Raw genomic sequence first — 16,534 nt, forward strand, 5'->3', positions numbered from 1 at the left:
GGAGTGATAAGGTCCAGATTTTTTGCTCATTATATTGTGAATAATTTGAGCCTTTTCCCAGAATACATCAGTTTCAAGTTACAATGGCAAATAGTACCAAAGGGCACCCAGTTAAGTAACTGAAGTTCGGAGTATGGGTTTCCTTGAAATTGTAAATTTTTCTCTCAAAATTAAAAGGTAAAACTAGAAGTATGAGACAGGTCCACTGTTAAAAGACTTGAAAAGGTAATTAATTCAATATTACAGAAATGGGCCCAAATATAAATGTTCTTCATATTAAGTAACATAACTTCTAATTGCTTTTGATTGGCACATTGCACCTAACTAAAACTTCAGTAGCAGCCCCGATGGGACTGCTAGAAAGTGTGATGGTTTCTTTTTCTCTAAAAGAGGCACTCGGGCACAAATAGTTATATTTGCACATACAGCAATGCAGTAGCAGAGGAAAAATCTTTCCATACAGAGTAAACATTTTTTGCCAGTACTGAGGGCAGAAGGCTGGGAACATGACTTCTAAGGAAAAGGAAGAAAGTAATGATTTACTGAAAATAGAACTTTGCCACATTTGAAACAAACTGTAGCAAAGTTTCAAATGCTGATGTCCTGCAGAGAAAATTGAAAACGGGCTGAAGAGTGAAGCAACCCATCAATGCCTGAGAAAGTCGTCAATGGAGAGCACTGCTCTCACCTTCAGTCTCGTGAGCAAGTCTGCATGTAGGCTCTCATGCAGAACAATTCTCTTTTTTATCTTTCCTTCCACGCACAAGATTCTGCTCCATAAAAACTGAAAACACACACACACACACACACACATACATACACACACACACACATACATACACGCACACACACATAGACACATACACACACACACACACACACACACACACAGAGAGAGAGAGAGAGAGAGAGAGAGAGAGAGAGAGAAAGACCCTTCATTTTTCAGCAATAAGTTCACTGTCAGACTTATGTATCTCTTTAGTTCACAATCTCACTGAGTTAACTGAACCAAGACTATTTCCTAACAAGAGCAATGCTTTCAATAAGTTTACAAAACAAGATACAAACAAATATTGCTACTAAAAGTAATGACATTAAAGTGTGACCAGCAGGGTCATTTTGCAAGCACGCCATTAAATTTCAACAGGTCTGCGGCTCAGTGATCATAAGTCTATGCATAGGACACACTACCCAGTGAGCTTTCAGCTTTACCTGGTGCGTTTTCTAATGAAACCGCAGTGCAAACAAGGCATTTAAAATGACAACCAGCTGAAGTAAAGTTACATAGTGTTTTTTTCTGAGATGGGAGGGGAGGAGTTATCAAGAGACATCAGCCTTCTGAAGGTGGGCTGTGTTCTCTCTAAGGGAACCTATGCAGGTCGCCATTGGTGTCCCACAGCATTTGCACTGGTCCTTGACCAAAGCCTTGAGCAGGTGTTACTGCTCAGCTACAGGACCATGTTCTCCTTCAGACGGCACTTAAGCCTTCCACCATGGCAGCCTCACAATTCCATTTTGCCCCTTTGTCCACTGATCTTCATTTCATAAGCGTATCATTAACAGCAGGAACATGCAAGTGTCCTAAATATCTTACCTCCCCAATCACAGCACAAACTGGACTAGTTACCAGTTTGCATCACTTTAACTATTGGCTCCAGTGAAAGTCAGATGTTTCTCTCTTCCTTCCATTTTCTTTTTCTCTTTCATAAAGTATATAATTAGCTCCTTGGGCCCAGTAAAACTGGATGTTAGTCTCAAACACACAGTCTTCCTATACTTAGAACCCTACCTTCCCTTTCTCTACGTCTCTTCTAACATTGGTACGTTCCTCGAGTTTATTCTTTTCTCTTAATCTTGAGATTTTTCTATGCAAAGTTTAGTAGTGCCACTGTTCATCAAGTGATTTCTAAGTGACATAAATGATAGTGCTTAGAAGCACACTCTAATGTTGGGAACACACTTACTCCCAACAAGAGGACCAGACAGAGATGCCTCCTCAGGGGCTCTGCCAGAGTCATACAGATACAGCTGAACATGCTTGCAGGTAGCCATGAGACTGAACACAAGGACCCCAAAGAAGGTGCAAAAGAAAGGATTGAAGGAGCTGAAAGGGTTTGCAACCTCATGGGAAGAACAACATTATCAACCAACCAAACCCTCTCCAACTCCCATGGACTAAAACACAAACCATTGAGCACACATTGAGAGACCTGTGGCTTCAGCAGAGAATAGCAGTGTCTGGCATTAATGTGAGAAGAGGCCTTTGGTCCAGGGAGGGCATGCTTTCCCAATGTAGGGGAGTGCCAAGGCACTGAGGTGCAGAGGGTGATTAAGAGTTAGTGCACCTTCCTGGAGACAACTGGAGGGGGAGGGGAAATGGAAAGGGGGTGAGGAAGGGGGATAACATTCCAAATGTAAACACATAGAGTATCTAATTTAAAAAAAGGAAAAAGAAAAAAAAAAGGACAGGGAAATCCCATTCTCTACCAAGTGGCTGCTGAATTCTTTTTTTCTTTTCTTTTCTTTTTTTTTTTTTTTTTTTTCTGTTTGTAAAAGCATTATTTTTACTTGGTCCAAGACTTTGTGGAGGCTCCAGGGCGGTTAAAAAGCTGCCTCTTAGCTTTAGAGGTCCATTTAGCTGGAAGTCCTGAGACAGCTGGTACACAGGGAGCCCCTTGAAAGGCACAGAGGCCTCGTAGTCATACTTGAGTGAGGCGCTCAAAAAGACACTCGCCCAGAGGTGCCTGGGGCATGCCAGTCTCCGCTGGCTGTGGCCCTGCCAGCCTACGGAGGTTAGTCAGGTGGTTGCCCATCTTCTTGATGAGCTCCACCTCCTTATCCAGGAAGTGGCTTTCCAGGAAGTCACAGAAATGAGGGTCTGTGCAGTCAGAACCCAGGGCACGCAGATCCAAGGCGGCCTGGTTCAGGGTCTTCTCCAGGACCAAGGCCATGGTCTCCTGGGTTTTACACCGTTTATCTTGAGATGACTTCTGCACATCCTGAAGAGGGCATGGCCCCCACGATTCTTCTGCAACTTGAGATGGTTGGTGCCCTCACGCTTCTCCTCGGCCAATTCGAGGAAGAAATGGCCTACGCCCTTCAAAACCAGATCATCCTGATCGAAAAAAGAAGCCCAGGGGAGGCTGGTGTAGGAGGGCGGCAGGTGCTAGCTGACAAGGTGCTTCGGCAGCTTCCACTTCGCAGGAACAATTCTGACGGATCGGAGAGGTCATGGCTGGTCCGGAGTATGGGGCTAAGGGCGAAGACCGTGCTGGCTGGTCCTAGGAGCTGAAGGCGGCAAGGAGATGGTCCCGGAGGCTGCGACCAGAGAGACTTGTAAAGGCGGCCGGAAGTCAATAAAGTGGGTCTGTGCCATCCACTGTTGAAGCAAAACACAGGTCCACCGGACCTCCGAGGTGCTGCTCTTGAACTCTTAAGATTAAAATGGCATAAATAGAAAATGGTTGAAGATGCTTCCTGACCGGAAGAACAGCAAGAGCACACCCTGAGAGAGAAACTGGCACTGGGTATGGGGTGGTGTGAACTTCCACTCAGGATGCAATTTTGTGAGAGGGTAAAGTAGAGAGAAATCGGAGAGAAGCGGAGGCAAGAGTGATATTGGGGAAAAGCCTGTCTGTCCTGAACTTTGCATAAGCAAGACGGTCTGCCTCCTAGAAGCAACATGGCTGCTGTCAGCCGTTAGCTGCGTGGAAAGGGAAAAGGGGACGGACTCCCGAATCATTACAGCCTCAGAAGGAAACCGGAAATGCTCCTCACCATGCTAGTGATCGCATGTCCCGAATCTAGAACACGTAACAACAAATGCTCACACCTTACATACACCGGCTTTGTACTTTCAGGAGCTTACGAATCAGCCCATGGCCAATCACACACTTTAACAATACCACCTGTATAGAGTTATTGCACAACAGCAGGGCACTGGAGCTGAGGATAAACTAGAGCCTTGGGCAAAGTCTCTCATGGATCCTGATGTAAGTTCGCAAGTGAAAGGGAGAATCTTTCATGAGTCTTCACTGAAGGTGCACATGAGAGTGTGTGGTGTCTCCCAACAACTCTTTCAAGTTTTTACTGTGTCTTTTCAACTTGAATAATGGAGAGTTTTGAGTACATGATAAAAGCTTCTCTTCAAACTTTTACTTTCAGTGTGGAGTGAAGGAGGAAAGTTTATAAGACACTAAACTTACAGACTGATACTCTCCGAGCAGGACTCGGCTTCTACTGAAAGTTGGAAACCACAAATGACTGCCCTCTTAAAATTCTAGACTTTATGTGAAAAAGATTCACACAGTTCTCTTCTATTTCAAAGCCATGTAGTAACTCATAAAACAATATGTAACTTAAATACAATTATTTGTCTTTAACCTAGAAAAATACTGTGTCGAGAATAAAAAGTCATATTCATTTACTTTTGTAGTTACCCTTCACCTCGCTTAAGGAGTAAAGCTAATACATTACCAACAGAACCATGTTAATTCATGTCTATGAAACAGTAGGAAGGAAAACTTACTTGCATCTGCCTGGCTCCCCACACTGATGTACCTGTCGTTCCCTGGAAGCGCCGCTGTCTGGTAATAGGCTGTCTCTTCCTGTGGGGGGGTCTTGGCGTTCTTTGCAGTGAGGAAGGCTACTGCTAATTCCAAGTTTCCATTACTATCCTTCAAATATCAAGAGAGGAACACGCAATGATTTTGGAGTAATGGTATATAATCACACAAAATGTACACAATTTTATCCATAATATTATGCAGCAAAACTCATTTTGATTTGAAATTATTCTAATATGACTCTAAATAGTAAAAATTCACTACCCACAAACTATAATACATTTCCTGAAATGAGATCCACGATTAAAACTTCTAATTCAGTGCTAAAATCAATTGTCTATTTTCTTTCTCTTTTACTATTTTAATAGTTTTCTATTACTTTCTTATCCAGTTAGAAAAGTCAAATCATGGGCTTCCAATGTGAAAGAAATGAGTAACCTAGATTCTGTCTGCCACTCCCCGCCGAGGGTGGTCCATAGAGTGAAAAATAGATAAAATACAGCTAAATAAAGACTAGTTAAAATACAGCTTTTCTACCATGGATCCTGCATGCACAGGTAGGAAGAATCTGAAGCAAAATCTCCAGGATTCTTAGGACATCAGAGGAAGTGGAATGTGACAGTCTGGAGAGGCAGAGAGAACTGCTAGGCAAAAATACTCACTGCCGTCAAGACCACAACTACTCGAGGACGGACGGACACACACACACACACACACACACACACACACGTCAGTGCTCATTCAGGGCACAGACCCAAAATACACAAAAGTTCATTTAGAATTCAAAAAAAAAAAAAAAAAAAAAAAGCAACAAGTTATCTTTAGATTCTCTAAGGGACTAATGACAGGTAAAATGTAATACAATCTTAAGGCAGCACTATAAACTCAAGTATTAATCAAGTCATCTCCATATCAGAAGCCAGAATGGAAGACCTCACAGTTTGAGATAGGACATCGTATGGTGTTCACGTTAAAAAGCTTGTGCTGGTTGTGCATTAGGAAAAAAAAAAAAAAATAGAAGCAAAATCTGATAAATCATTGCTAACCTATTAAGGATAAGACATGATTCCGGGATCATGATAATTGCAAAACAACCAACAGCCAAAAGAGTGAAGAAACAGTTCCTGCTAGAGCTCATTCTAGCAGGGAGTTGAGGAGAGGGTGGTGGGAAGGCAACAGGGGGCTTTAAAGTGTGAATTCTTTACGTGCATTACAGGACTCCTAAGTGACTTAACCAAGATACACACTTAAGATAGGTCACTGTTAGGTAATATACTACTCACCAAAGAAACTGCAGAGAAGCAGCTAACACTGGTGAAGCATTTACTATGTGTCAAGAAATCTGCTAAGTGTTTTGAACACCCTGTTTCATATAATGAAAACTCAAACAGAGCAGGAATTTTACAACCCGGTGGCTATTAAGTCTGTATGGCTAAGTATAGATTCTTGTGATGATTAGGATCTAAAATATAAATCACAGGTTCCTGGGTTTGAATACTGGTACCCAGCTGATAACAACATTTGGGGAGGCTGTGTGACTTTCTCAGTAGTGTGGATGTGTGGACACAGTGACCTGTGGATAGTGAGGGTCTCCCAGCTCCTCCTCTAGGTATCAGCAGGGCCCCTCAAGCTCCTGCCACTGTGACTCCCCACCATGAGACAGCACAAGAACTATGAGTCAAAACAAATCCTTCCTCCTTTCTTTGTGAAAGTGATGTGATGTGTGTATGTCTATGTGTGTGTGTTTATGTTTACATTTTTGAAAGTGATGTGTATGTCTATGTGTGTGTGTTTATATTTACATTTTTGAAAGTGATGTGTATGTCTATGTGTGTGTGTTGATGTTTACAGGGGTGCAGTGCTTGCAGAGGGCAGAAGAGGAGATATGACCCGACAGAGCTGAAGTAAGCCAATGATGTGTAAGAACCAAAACGCAGTCTTCTGCAAGAGCAGCCAGTGCCCTTCCCACTGAGCTAACTCTAGATATCCTAAGTTACGTTTGTTGGGTATTCAGCCCTGGCGTTAGGAAAAGTAGCTAACAGCACTTTCAGATTATGATGATGAAGCCAGCTGCTGTGGATTCCAACACATGGGACTTCTTTTTATGTTGCTAGGAGAATCAAGTTATTACTAGAGAAATCAGTAACTCCCCTTGAGAAATGAGAAAGCCCATCAGTTGGGGTTTAAGTGCCCTATTTACCCTATCGCCAAAATTGAAATCAAAATTTGTGAAGACGAAAGGCCACTTACACTAAAAACATGTGGACAAGACTTAATTGATCTCTATTTCTCATATTTAAAGCAGGGAGGGACTGCCTCAAAATATACTATAGCAAAGTCATGAACTACAGCCTCATGCGCTCTGATCCCCTGGGAAAGGCATTTTCTGAAAATAGACTTAGAATGGTTTAGTCATAAGTTTATCAGAATAAAAGAAAGACTGGCAACTGTCGAGATGCTACACTCCTAAGAACTGAGGCACTGCACTCTGAGTCCTCCGATGAACAGCTTGGCATTAACCTGTCCAGCAGCCCTGTCTCCTCAGCTTCCTTCAGGCAAACAGGACAAACCAGCTCCCAGGGACGCAGCAGACAGCCTTATTCAGGAAACTGCCTAGGGTTGCCGCAGCTTCCGTTCTAACCCTTCCACACACCACTGTGTGATTTGGGTGGATTATTTAACACTTCAGTTTCCTCATCTTCAAAGTGGGGAGTGGAAGTGTCTATCTCTTGGAAATATAAGAAGAAATGAACAACTCCACTAAAGAACTGAAGTGGTGGTTATTGCTATTGTTGATATTTGTTATCACCATGGAAACGTGAAAAAGGTAAATTACCTCTGGATGTTACAGCCCTCTGGGTCACAATCGGGGACCATTGTAATTTTTTTCTCATGGATAAGTTACAAAGGCTTGGGTCCCTGCATGTGACTACGATGATAAAATCGTTCCACACAAATGAGCTCAAAATACAGTTCTATTTCAAGAATGTACTCCGTTGGCTTGATCATTCTCCCTGTGAACTATCCACGGGATTTGACTCATCTCAGAAGCTCCAGAACGAAAGGAGAGTGTATCTAGGATACAGCCAAAATGACACATGGCTTTTTTGCACATGCTACTGAAATTTGAGGTGAAATATCCATAAGGCATAATTACCTGAATGAAGTTAACATGAATAACACAAGAGCTGGAAACAATATATATCTCTCTGTCTCAGAAGGAAAAGGATGTAAGCTTTGGAATCTACCGATTTTCTCATTTGTGTTCCTTCTTCACATTCTATTCTAACCCACACACTGAGCCCCATTCATATACTAAAACATGGTTGAATAACTTTATTCATTAACACTGAAAGTATGCATGACTATACTGAGAGAAAACTCATACAGAGGGGTTACACATCAGTCCAAGGTAGCATGAAATGTATTTGTTTAGAATTACAACATATGAGATGAGGTTCTAGCTTTATACAAGATTGCTTTCCTCTGCCTCTGCTAATATCACATTCTTTAACTAATACAGTAGGTAAGACACAAAAATATACCACAAATTTCAGCTATAGCTAAAGACCATACCTTCAGGGCTTGTTGGAGTATCTGGGCATCATTAATCCCAGTTATTTCTCTCAGCTGATTCAAAAATGTCTGTTGGTGCTAGAGGGCAGAAAGAAATCAGAATTATTACAGTAGGAACATTGAAATATTTATAAAGATATTTTATTTTAAATAAGAAAAATAGAAAAGAAGGGGGAGAAAAGCTAAGCTTGGAAGAAGGAAAATGCCAATCTTTTGGAACAAGGAAAGATGCCACACATCAGGGATCCCTTCCACTACTTCACATGTCTAACCAGCCTTCTTTCTTTTCTTTCTTCCCCCCCCCCTCTCTCTCTCCCTCTCTCTCTCTCTCTCTCTCTCTCTCTCTCTCTCTCTTTCTTTCTTTAGACAGGTTATCACTGTGTGCCCTTGGCTGACCAGGAACTCAGGTAGACCAGATTGGCTTTGAACTCAGACATCCACCTGGAATTAAAGGTAAGTGCCACCAGACTGCACTCTTGTTTTCCATCCTCGGCTTTTACACAGCTTTCCAAGTAGCTTCACCGAGATAACCATTTTCATCCTGTCTTTATCTTATCAAATGATGGATGCCTGTTTGTAGTTTAAGCCTGGGCATACCTCCTGGGATGCTTAGAAGATGTGCATGTCTCAGGCTGCATAGTACACCAGTAAATACATCGAAGGGTCCATAGTTCTAGTCAATGACAAGAAGACCACCCGATTCTCCAATCTAAGTGCCATAAAAAGGCTCAGTTGAACTGGTTTGGTCCACTTGCTTCCATAGGCTATGAATCTAGGGAATCTCATTTCCTAACCAGCAGAAGAAGGCTCTACTGCCAATGCTTGCAAAGATGTTCTATCAACAACCCTTACTACATGTCCTTTTACCTCTTAAAACATTCTCTCAAACTGTGGAACAACACTATAAAATAAAGTACAGAAAACGTTGCTAGAATAATAGCCTCCTGGATTCTTACTTCAAGATAAATTATCCTTTACTGGGTACCAGTTCAGATGCAAATCTTTGGGTATTCTTAACCTACTGGGTGAAAGTATGCTGAAAAGAGAAGTATTTACAAAGTTTCCATCTACAAGGAATAAAGAGAAAAAGTAGCTCTGTACTGGGAAACTATACAGCCTCCTCATTAACCAGGGAATCCAAGTTACTATTACCGATGACTAGACAAAATGGCAGTATGCACCTGCTGACACACTGCAGCCTGTGACAGTCTGACACAACTACAAAACCTCAACCTAACCTTGAAGACCCAACTCAGACAAGGAACACAGAGCAGATGAGTTGTTCTGCCATTGTCTAGATGTCTTGACCACCAAAGATGAAGAGTGAGTCTCTGCCAGAAGGAAGATCCAGAACTATTGCCACACAATGTAACCAGATAGGCCTCCTAGTGCTACTGCAGGCCTGCAGAAAGCTGTTTCCCTTGCAGACGGAAGCTGTTCAGTGCCTGACAACCTATGAGTGTCACATTCCTGAACTGGATTATAGTAGGGGAACATCTTTTTCCTCAAAAATAGCCTTGAAATGTTTAAGCAATAGAGTGGACAGAGCCTATGGTATCCACACATGATTCTCAGATGCGCCAGTTTTAAAAAAATAAAATAAAAAATGAAAACCATGGGAAGGTCTTTGCATTAATTTCTCCAAATCCAGTATCTCATAAATGTTCTAGAAAACCCAGCCAAGAACAAAGAGACCTGCCTTCCTTAAAAACTTCATAAAGGTCATCCAGAGACTGTCCTAACTAGGAACTCATCCCATATGTAGCCACCAAACCCAGTCACTACTGCCGATGCCAAGAACTGCTTGCTGACAGGAGCCTGATATGGATGTCTCCTGAGAGACTGCCAGAGCCTTGCTGATGCAGATGAGGATGCTTGCACCTAACCCTCAGACTGAGTAAGGGGACTCCAATGGAGGAGCTAGAGAAAGATCTAAAGAATCTAAAGAGGTTTGAAATCCCATAGGAAAAACAACAATTTCAACCAACCAGACCCCCAGAGCTTCCCAGGGACTAAAACACTATCAAAAATTACACATGGAGAGACCCATGGATCCAGCAGCATATGTAGCAGAGGATGGCATTGTCTGCCATCAAGAGGAGGAGAAGCTCTTGGTCCTGTGAAGGCTTGTTTCCCCAGTGTAGGGGAATTCCAGGGGTGGGTGGGTGGGAGTAGGAGCATCTTCATAGAAGTAGGGGAAAGGGAGGATGTGGGAGGGTGGAAAGCGGGATAACATTTGTAAAAATAAATAAATAAATAAATAAATAAATAAATAAATAAATAAAAGTTCTTCTGCTTAAGGTGCCAAGCCACTCACCCCTTCAGAGGAGATCAGAAAATAATTGTCTGGTAGTCAAAATCCACTTTAACACTGAAATCAGAGTTGTATTAATTCTTTCGAAGAAAAGAGAAAAAGCATCACACCAGATACTATTAGGTGAGATCTGCATGCCATCTAAGAATTTCATTTCCATAAAAACTTAGTAAGGAACTAAGATAATGGAAGCAACTAAAATCCCATAGATGTTAAGACACAAAAGAAATGTAAAGAGCCAGGAAGAACCCAAAAGTTCAATGGAAGAATCAAATTTACAAGTTCCAACAGAAAATCATATTCTCTTTAAACCTCTCCTACTGATTTGTATTGGGAAAACTGCAGTAAAACGGACTGTTTTTGTTGCTGTTGCTTTTTCTGTAATGTGATGCTTCAGTGACTGTGCCATGGTTAGGAAAATGCTGGAGGCCTATCTGTGATGCACAGTGCCTACAACCTCAACACTTTCTTTACACCATTCTTTCCAATGGTGTCTTTAATCATGCATCTCAGAAAAGTTACTGAGCATCCCAAGGAAACGTAGTTCTTTCTAGAAATGTTCACAGCTATTCTTCACAATCCTGGAGTAAGGGAAAGAATCCAAACACCCTTGTTCTAAGAAAGCAGTTGTCAAACATTATTGTTACCAAGATGACTAAAATGCACAGAACAATATAAAGACCAACAACCCACCAGAGACTGATTCTAAAAACAATGTCTGAAATGGTTTTATGTAGATAAACCTAGATACACTCTGAACAAGGCAAAAAAAAAAAAAAAAAAAAAAAACCTTTTATTTTAATAACAAATGCATAGCTATCAAATGTAATGTCTTGAGAAAGGGAGCCTACCAAATAATCCATGAGCACACTGGTGCTACATTTTACTTCCTTTAAGGACATACCTTCCTGTATTGATGCCAGCAGAAATGGAATTTGTTCCTCTATTTATTTATTTGTTTGTTTGTTTGTTTATTAAATGGTGGGAGCTGACTTACGGTTCTATGGATGCCTAACTAGAAGACGTGGGCAGCCCACTTAAGTCCCCTCGATGTGGAAAAGGGCCACTCAGCCTGCTGGTAAATCAGTGAACACAGTAACAATGTCTTAGTATGGAACCAAACACTAAGGTGATTTTTCTGGTACTAGTTGGCCGACAGGAGTTCACTAAGAAACTCAGGGGAGTCATGGAGCGAAGCAGAGCCTTTGGGATTTTGCTATGTATCATAAACGTTCAGTGCTTTCTTTTTTATGAGCAATCACTGTGATATATTACCAAAAGAGCCCTTCCTATTCCACCATGACTCATGTTTTCACAACTTTTTGACTACGATTGAACAAAAGGAGGTAAGGGGGTGAGACACTGAGAAAGGGGAAGGAGGTGAGAGAAAAACAAAACAAACCCTGGAGAAGTCACCTCGCTGCAACGCTGTCCTCTTTGTCGTTAGCCCCACAAGCTGTGTTCTCATCTCCTGCAGCTGTGTCCATCTTGCTGATATTTCTGCTGTGATTATGATCCTGGTTTGTCTGGTAAGGCTTGGACCTTCCTGTGACAGTTAATCTTTTCTGTCAGCCTGACTGGCTTTAGAATCACCATGGTAACTAAATCTGGGATGCCTGCGAAAGATTTTCCAGATTAACTTAACTGAATTGGAAAGACTCACTCTAGTTGGGCAGCCTGCATCATTCCATGGGCCAGGGTCCTAGACTGAATTAAGAGAGAGAGAGGAAGCTGGGCATCCCATCAGCTCTGCTTTCTGACTGTGGACACAATGTGAGCAATCAGCTCCTGTTCCTGTCACGTGACCTCCTGTGCCGCCATGGACTGACTCTCCTAACGCTGTGGGCCGAAAGAAAAGCCTCCTTCCTTATGCTTTGATGAAGCAACGAGGCAGGTAACTTAAGACACTTCACACTTAGCAAATTTGCAGTTTGATAGACTCTTATCCTCACTACAAGCAGACTGCACAGGGACCTCTGCTTCTTTAGCAAGTTCAGATGCAAGGTCAGCTCTCTCCGGTCTCCTGTTTCTGGAGCCCATTGCTGAGTCCCGGTGGCCTCCTCGGTATGGATTTATCAGGTGCCACAGAGCAGAACGTGGCAGCTTCTACCTGTTCCCACAGCTGGGCCAAAGAGCAAAACTGAATTCAACAGATTGGTTGGTTTGTGGAGGCCACAAAAGGCAATAAGCAAAGATGCCAAAATGCACACAGACCTTCAGGCTCCCCCTGTTTATTTCCACTGCACAATGACATCCTTCTTTTCTACAACTGCAAAATAGAGCACTTTAAGGATAAGGAAGCAAGGTCAATTCCAGTTCTCATCCTTCACTTCATCGCTTCGCTATACAATGCTGGGCTTAGTTTCTTAATGTCCCAGAAACAAAGAGGAGGTGCTACTGGAACCTGCCTCTGTGGAATATTGGAGCTAGAGGACAGAAGGAATAGACAAAGGTTAAATATTACTAAATATTGATTGGTACATGCTCATAGAATCACTAGTTCCATGTTAAGCTTTACTTAGTAAAACCTACATTGTAAATATCCAGTCAATGCTCTTTGAATGAGTAAAACAGCAGAGTAGACCAGAATGGCAGGAGCCTTCCATCAGCCAAGAAGCCTTCGGTCACAGCAGACCAGCTTTTCTGGACATTTTACGATTACTCTGAGAACTTTCCAACAGCTGCAGTGAGCAGTCAGGCCATTGCTGCAGACCCGCTCCAATTAGAGCACCCCAGTCTGCACTAGCCCCCCGAAAGTAGTACTCTCGGCAAAACCAGCCTCCATTAACGCCGGCTGACCCCAAAGCCAGTTTCATTCAAACCAGAAAACGACAGCTTGATTAACACAAATTCCAACTTTCACTTGCACCAAGCAATCCTGAGTGGTGCAAACACCTTGCCCTCAAGGCTTCCGGTTCACTTTGTGAGGCAGTCTCTCTCTGCTGCTACCATCTGCAACAGCTTGAGAGCACTTAACAGGGCTTCCTTTCGGGCCTCCCCCTCCTGGGCTGGAGGAGAGCAATCTTTCCCTGAACTGCTAACACAAGGTGGCGGCAGCACAGGAAGGTCAGCTGCAGAGTTCCAGAAAGCATCCAGAGAAACGAAGTGAGCAGAAGAGGCCAGGACAAACCGCAGTGCAGGCTCTGCTCACTGGAGGGATTCCAAAGACGTGGAAGCCTTAGGAGCCAAGAATCCAACCCCGAAGCCCGAGGGCTGTAACACTACCTGCAGTCAGATGCAAAGGTCCCAAGGATAGGTCTGTAACACTAGCCTCTTCAGGACCGTGCACAGCCCACCCAGGACTTAGCACACTAGCAGCCTCCTAGTGTCTGCTCTTTCCACTCACTGCAGCTGAAAACGAAGGAGTACAGCAGCTGTCAAGTGTGGGAGCCACTCGTGGATAGACCAGAACTCAACCCTCCAACCTGCATATTAAAAAAAAAAAAAAAAAAAAAAAAAAAAAAAAAAAAAACCCTCTGGTTTTAAAGCCTAGTTCAATAAGCCCTAGCTCTCAGGTTTCTAGTCTACCAGTATAGACTATAAACCAGGTCTTGGGTATTCAAGGACTAGGGACAGTTAACACTGGAAAAGTCTTTCTTCACTATTCACATCTATACAAGCAGAGCAGGGTGGCCCTAGTCTGCTCCCTGGTAACGTAAAGACACCTTAGTTAACATCAGTGTAACTGCCAAGAATGCAGAAATGGGGGTGGCTAGCGGCAGCAGTGGTGTGTAAATCACTCACTGCACCTTTGTACAAAATATTGGTTTCTAAATGCCTCCCGTTCATAATCTCAGAGTGTGCTCTATTCCCTAAGAAGTTATTCTCAGTGAAGCTCCCTGAAATCTCTTCAAGAGATTAGTACATGCAGAGACAGGAATAAAAACAGGTCTTTGAAATTCAAGTTACTGGTTTTTTATTTTCCAGATTTTCTCAACTCAGTCACTAGCAATGACTGCTTAAACTCCAATTATACTTCCATAAAATATTCAATGACTAAAAAATAAAAAATAAAAAAGCAATACAAGAGCACAAGGTAGGGAAAATTGGACTAACAGTTGAATGACTAGTCAGCCACTGGGTCTGTCAACTCAGTTTCAAATACAAACAACATTCAGGTTAGTAGAAAGAAACAGAACTCAAAGATCTCTGTCCCCCAAAGGTGGCTGCAGACTGCAAATTTTAAAATCACCACTAAGGAAATAAAAATCTTCAAATTTTCTAGGAATGAAGACTCAAATTTCAAACTTAGGGGCCAGGCACTGGGTGGGCAGCCTCTAGCTTTTACTTAAGGATCCCACATTTTACCACTTTAGGGTGAGGAGCACAGGTGTATTTCCTCTTCAAATGCATCTGCATCTACTGATATCAGCAAACTTTCCAAATGGAATTCTGAAGGTAACAATTCACTGAAAGAATTTCAAGTGCAAACATGGCCTCTGTGTGAGCAACGGAGCTTTTCCAGCACCCTCCAGTCATGACTAAAAGCTGTCAGAGGTGGCTGAAAGAGGGGAATGGTACAGAAACTGTGAGACTGAAAAAGGTACAACATGGCAAAAGGCTGCTCAGGCATGAGGACAGATGTCAGACTTTAATCTTTTCTGGTTGAGGAAAATTCAGTAAGGGTCTGAAGAGAGTCATGGTGACACAGGTCTGTGGTCCTAACACTAGAAAGCCTAATGGAGGATTTCAAGGACCAACAGGGGCTACAGAAGGATTAAGGAGAAGCTGTCTCAAAGAAAGATGCAAGCAAGGAAGGAATGTTTCCTTCTCCCGGCAGCAGGCAAGATGAATGAAGTGGAGCAGAAGAAATGAACCACTCACAAATTTCCCTACGACAGCACGCACTTGGACCAGCTGCAGGGCATCTCCTATGAACAACTGATGCAGATGCACAGCCACAGCCACAGGCAGCGCCTGATCCGTGGCATTCGGTGGAAGCCACACTCACTTAGGAGCCCGAGAAAGGCCAAGAAGGAGAGGCTATCCATCCAAACCTCAGGTGGTGAAGAGTCCCCAAAGGACATGATCGGGCTGCCAGAAATGGTAGGGAATGTGGTAGGCTTGTACAATGGCAAGACCAGCCAGGTGAAAAGTAAGCCAGAGATGACAGGCCACTCCCTGGGCAAGTTGTCCCTCACCTAAAAGTCATGCAACATCAGCCTGCTATGGCTGCCACCCATTCATTCGCCATGCTCACCCCCCCTCAATTATCCCTGGCCAATAAAGACTCATGTTTAGTCCCTGAAACATAAGGAGGAGGCAGAGGAGGAGAAAATGAAGGAAATGGAAGGGAAAGAGACAGGAAGGAGAAAAGAGAAGGGCAAAAGTCTAAATTCTAAGAGCAGTGTGGACTCAGGAGAATTTGCAGAAATCCAAAGGAAGGCTAAGCCAGAGGGGGGCGGGACTCTTATCAGAACACAGCCATTGGCATGCGATTGTAAGTCCAAACTTTCCTTTCAGTGGACCCATAGGAAACACAAAGGAAAAGAAAATGGTCATTTCCTGGGGCTTTTAAATAATGTGTCTATTCAAGTAGACTGTTCTGTGACCTCGACAAGGAACTAGTCTACAAGGTCTTTTCACAGCTCTCAGCGCTCATAAAGACTGTAAATTCTGTCTGAGGCCTCGGCCTCTGTCTCCAGCCTTCCCCTAGACTTTACATTTTCCTTCTCTCTGTCACTAGGAACCTAGAGGACGCCATTCTCTGTCCTAATGCAAAGATTTTTGTTCATTTGTAATCTGTGGAAGCTACAATTTTTTCTTCAGATTGACATAAACTCTGATATAATATAGAAAGGTTAGTCACGAGACAATGAGTTCAAAGAAGAGACGGATTATATTGATCATTGCTGTACTCCTGGTACCTAGTACAATGCTTAGCACACAGAGGCTCAATGTTAATAAGTTAACACATTAATATTGATTAAATCTATTTTCTTTAATTTATAACATGTTTATTGAAATTAAACAAAAATATTAACTAGGATTAATATAGCAGGTTTGCAAAGATGAACTCAAGTCCCAGGGCTTGAGCTTCCCCACAGGAAAGAGGGACCAATGAACTTTTCCAACCCTT

At 42.7% G+C, this 16,534-nt stretch overlaps 1 protein-coding gene across 2 annotated transcripts in view; it reads right to left on the bottom strand.

Annotated features, from left to right (window-relative positions):
* The window catches only part of USP25 (ubiquitin specific peptidase 25), a 97,729-nt gene that overhangs the window by 68,544 nt on the left and 12,651 nt on the right, over positions 1–16,534 (bottom strand). For both annotated transcript variants that reach the window (XM_080918924.1, XM_080918923.1), the window contains exons 2-3: positions 8,142–8,219; positions 4,529–4,676 (exon numbers count right to left, since the gene is read on the bottom strand). In XM_080918924.1, coding sequence (XP_080775050.1) covers positions 4,529–4,676; positions 8,142–8,219 — 226 coding nt within the window. The remainder of the gene's footprint in view (positions 1–4,528; positions 4,677–8,141; positions 8,220–16,534) is intronic.

The sequence above is a fragment of the Micromys minutus genome (assembly GCF_963924665.1).
Source record: "Micromys minutus genome assembly, chromosome: 7".
NCBI classification, from domain to species: Eukaryota; Metazoa; Chordata; class Mammalia; order Rodentia; family Muridae; genus Micromys; species Micromys minutus.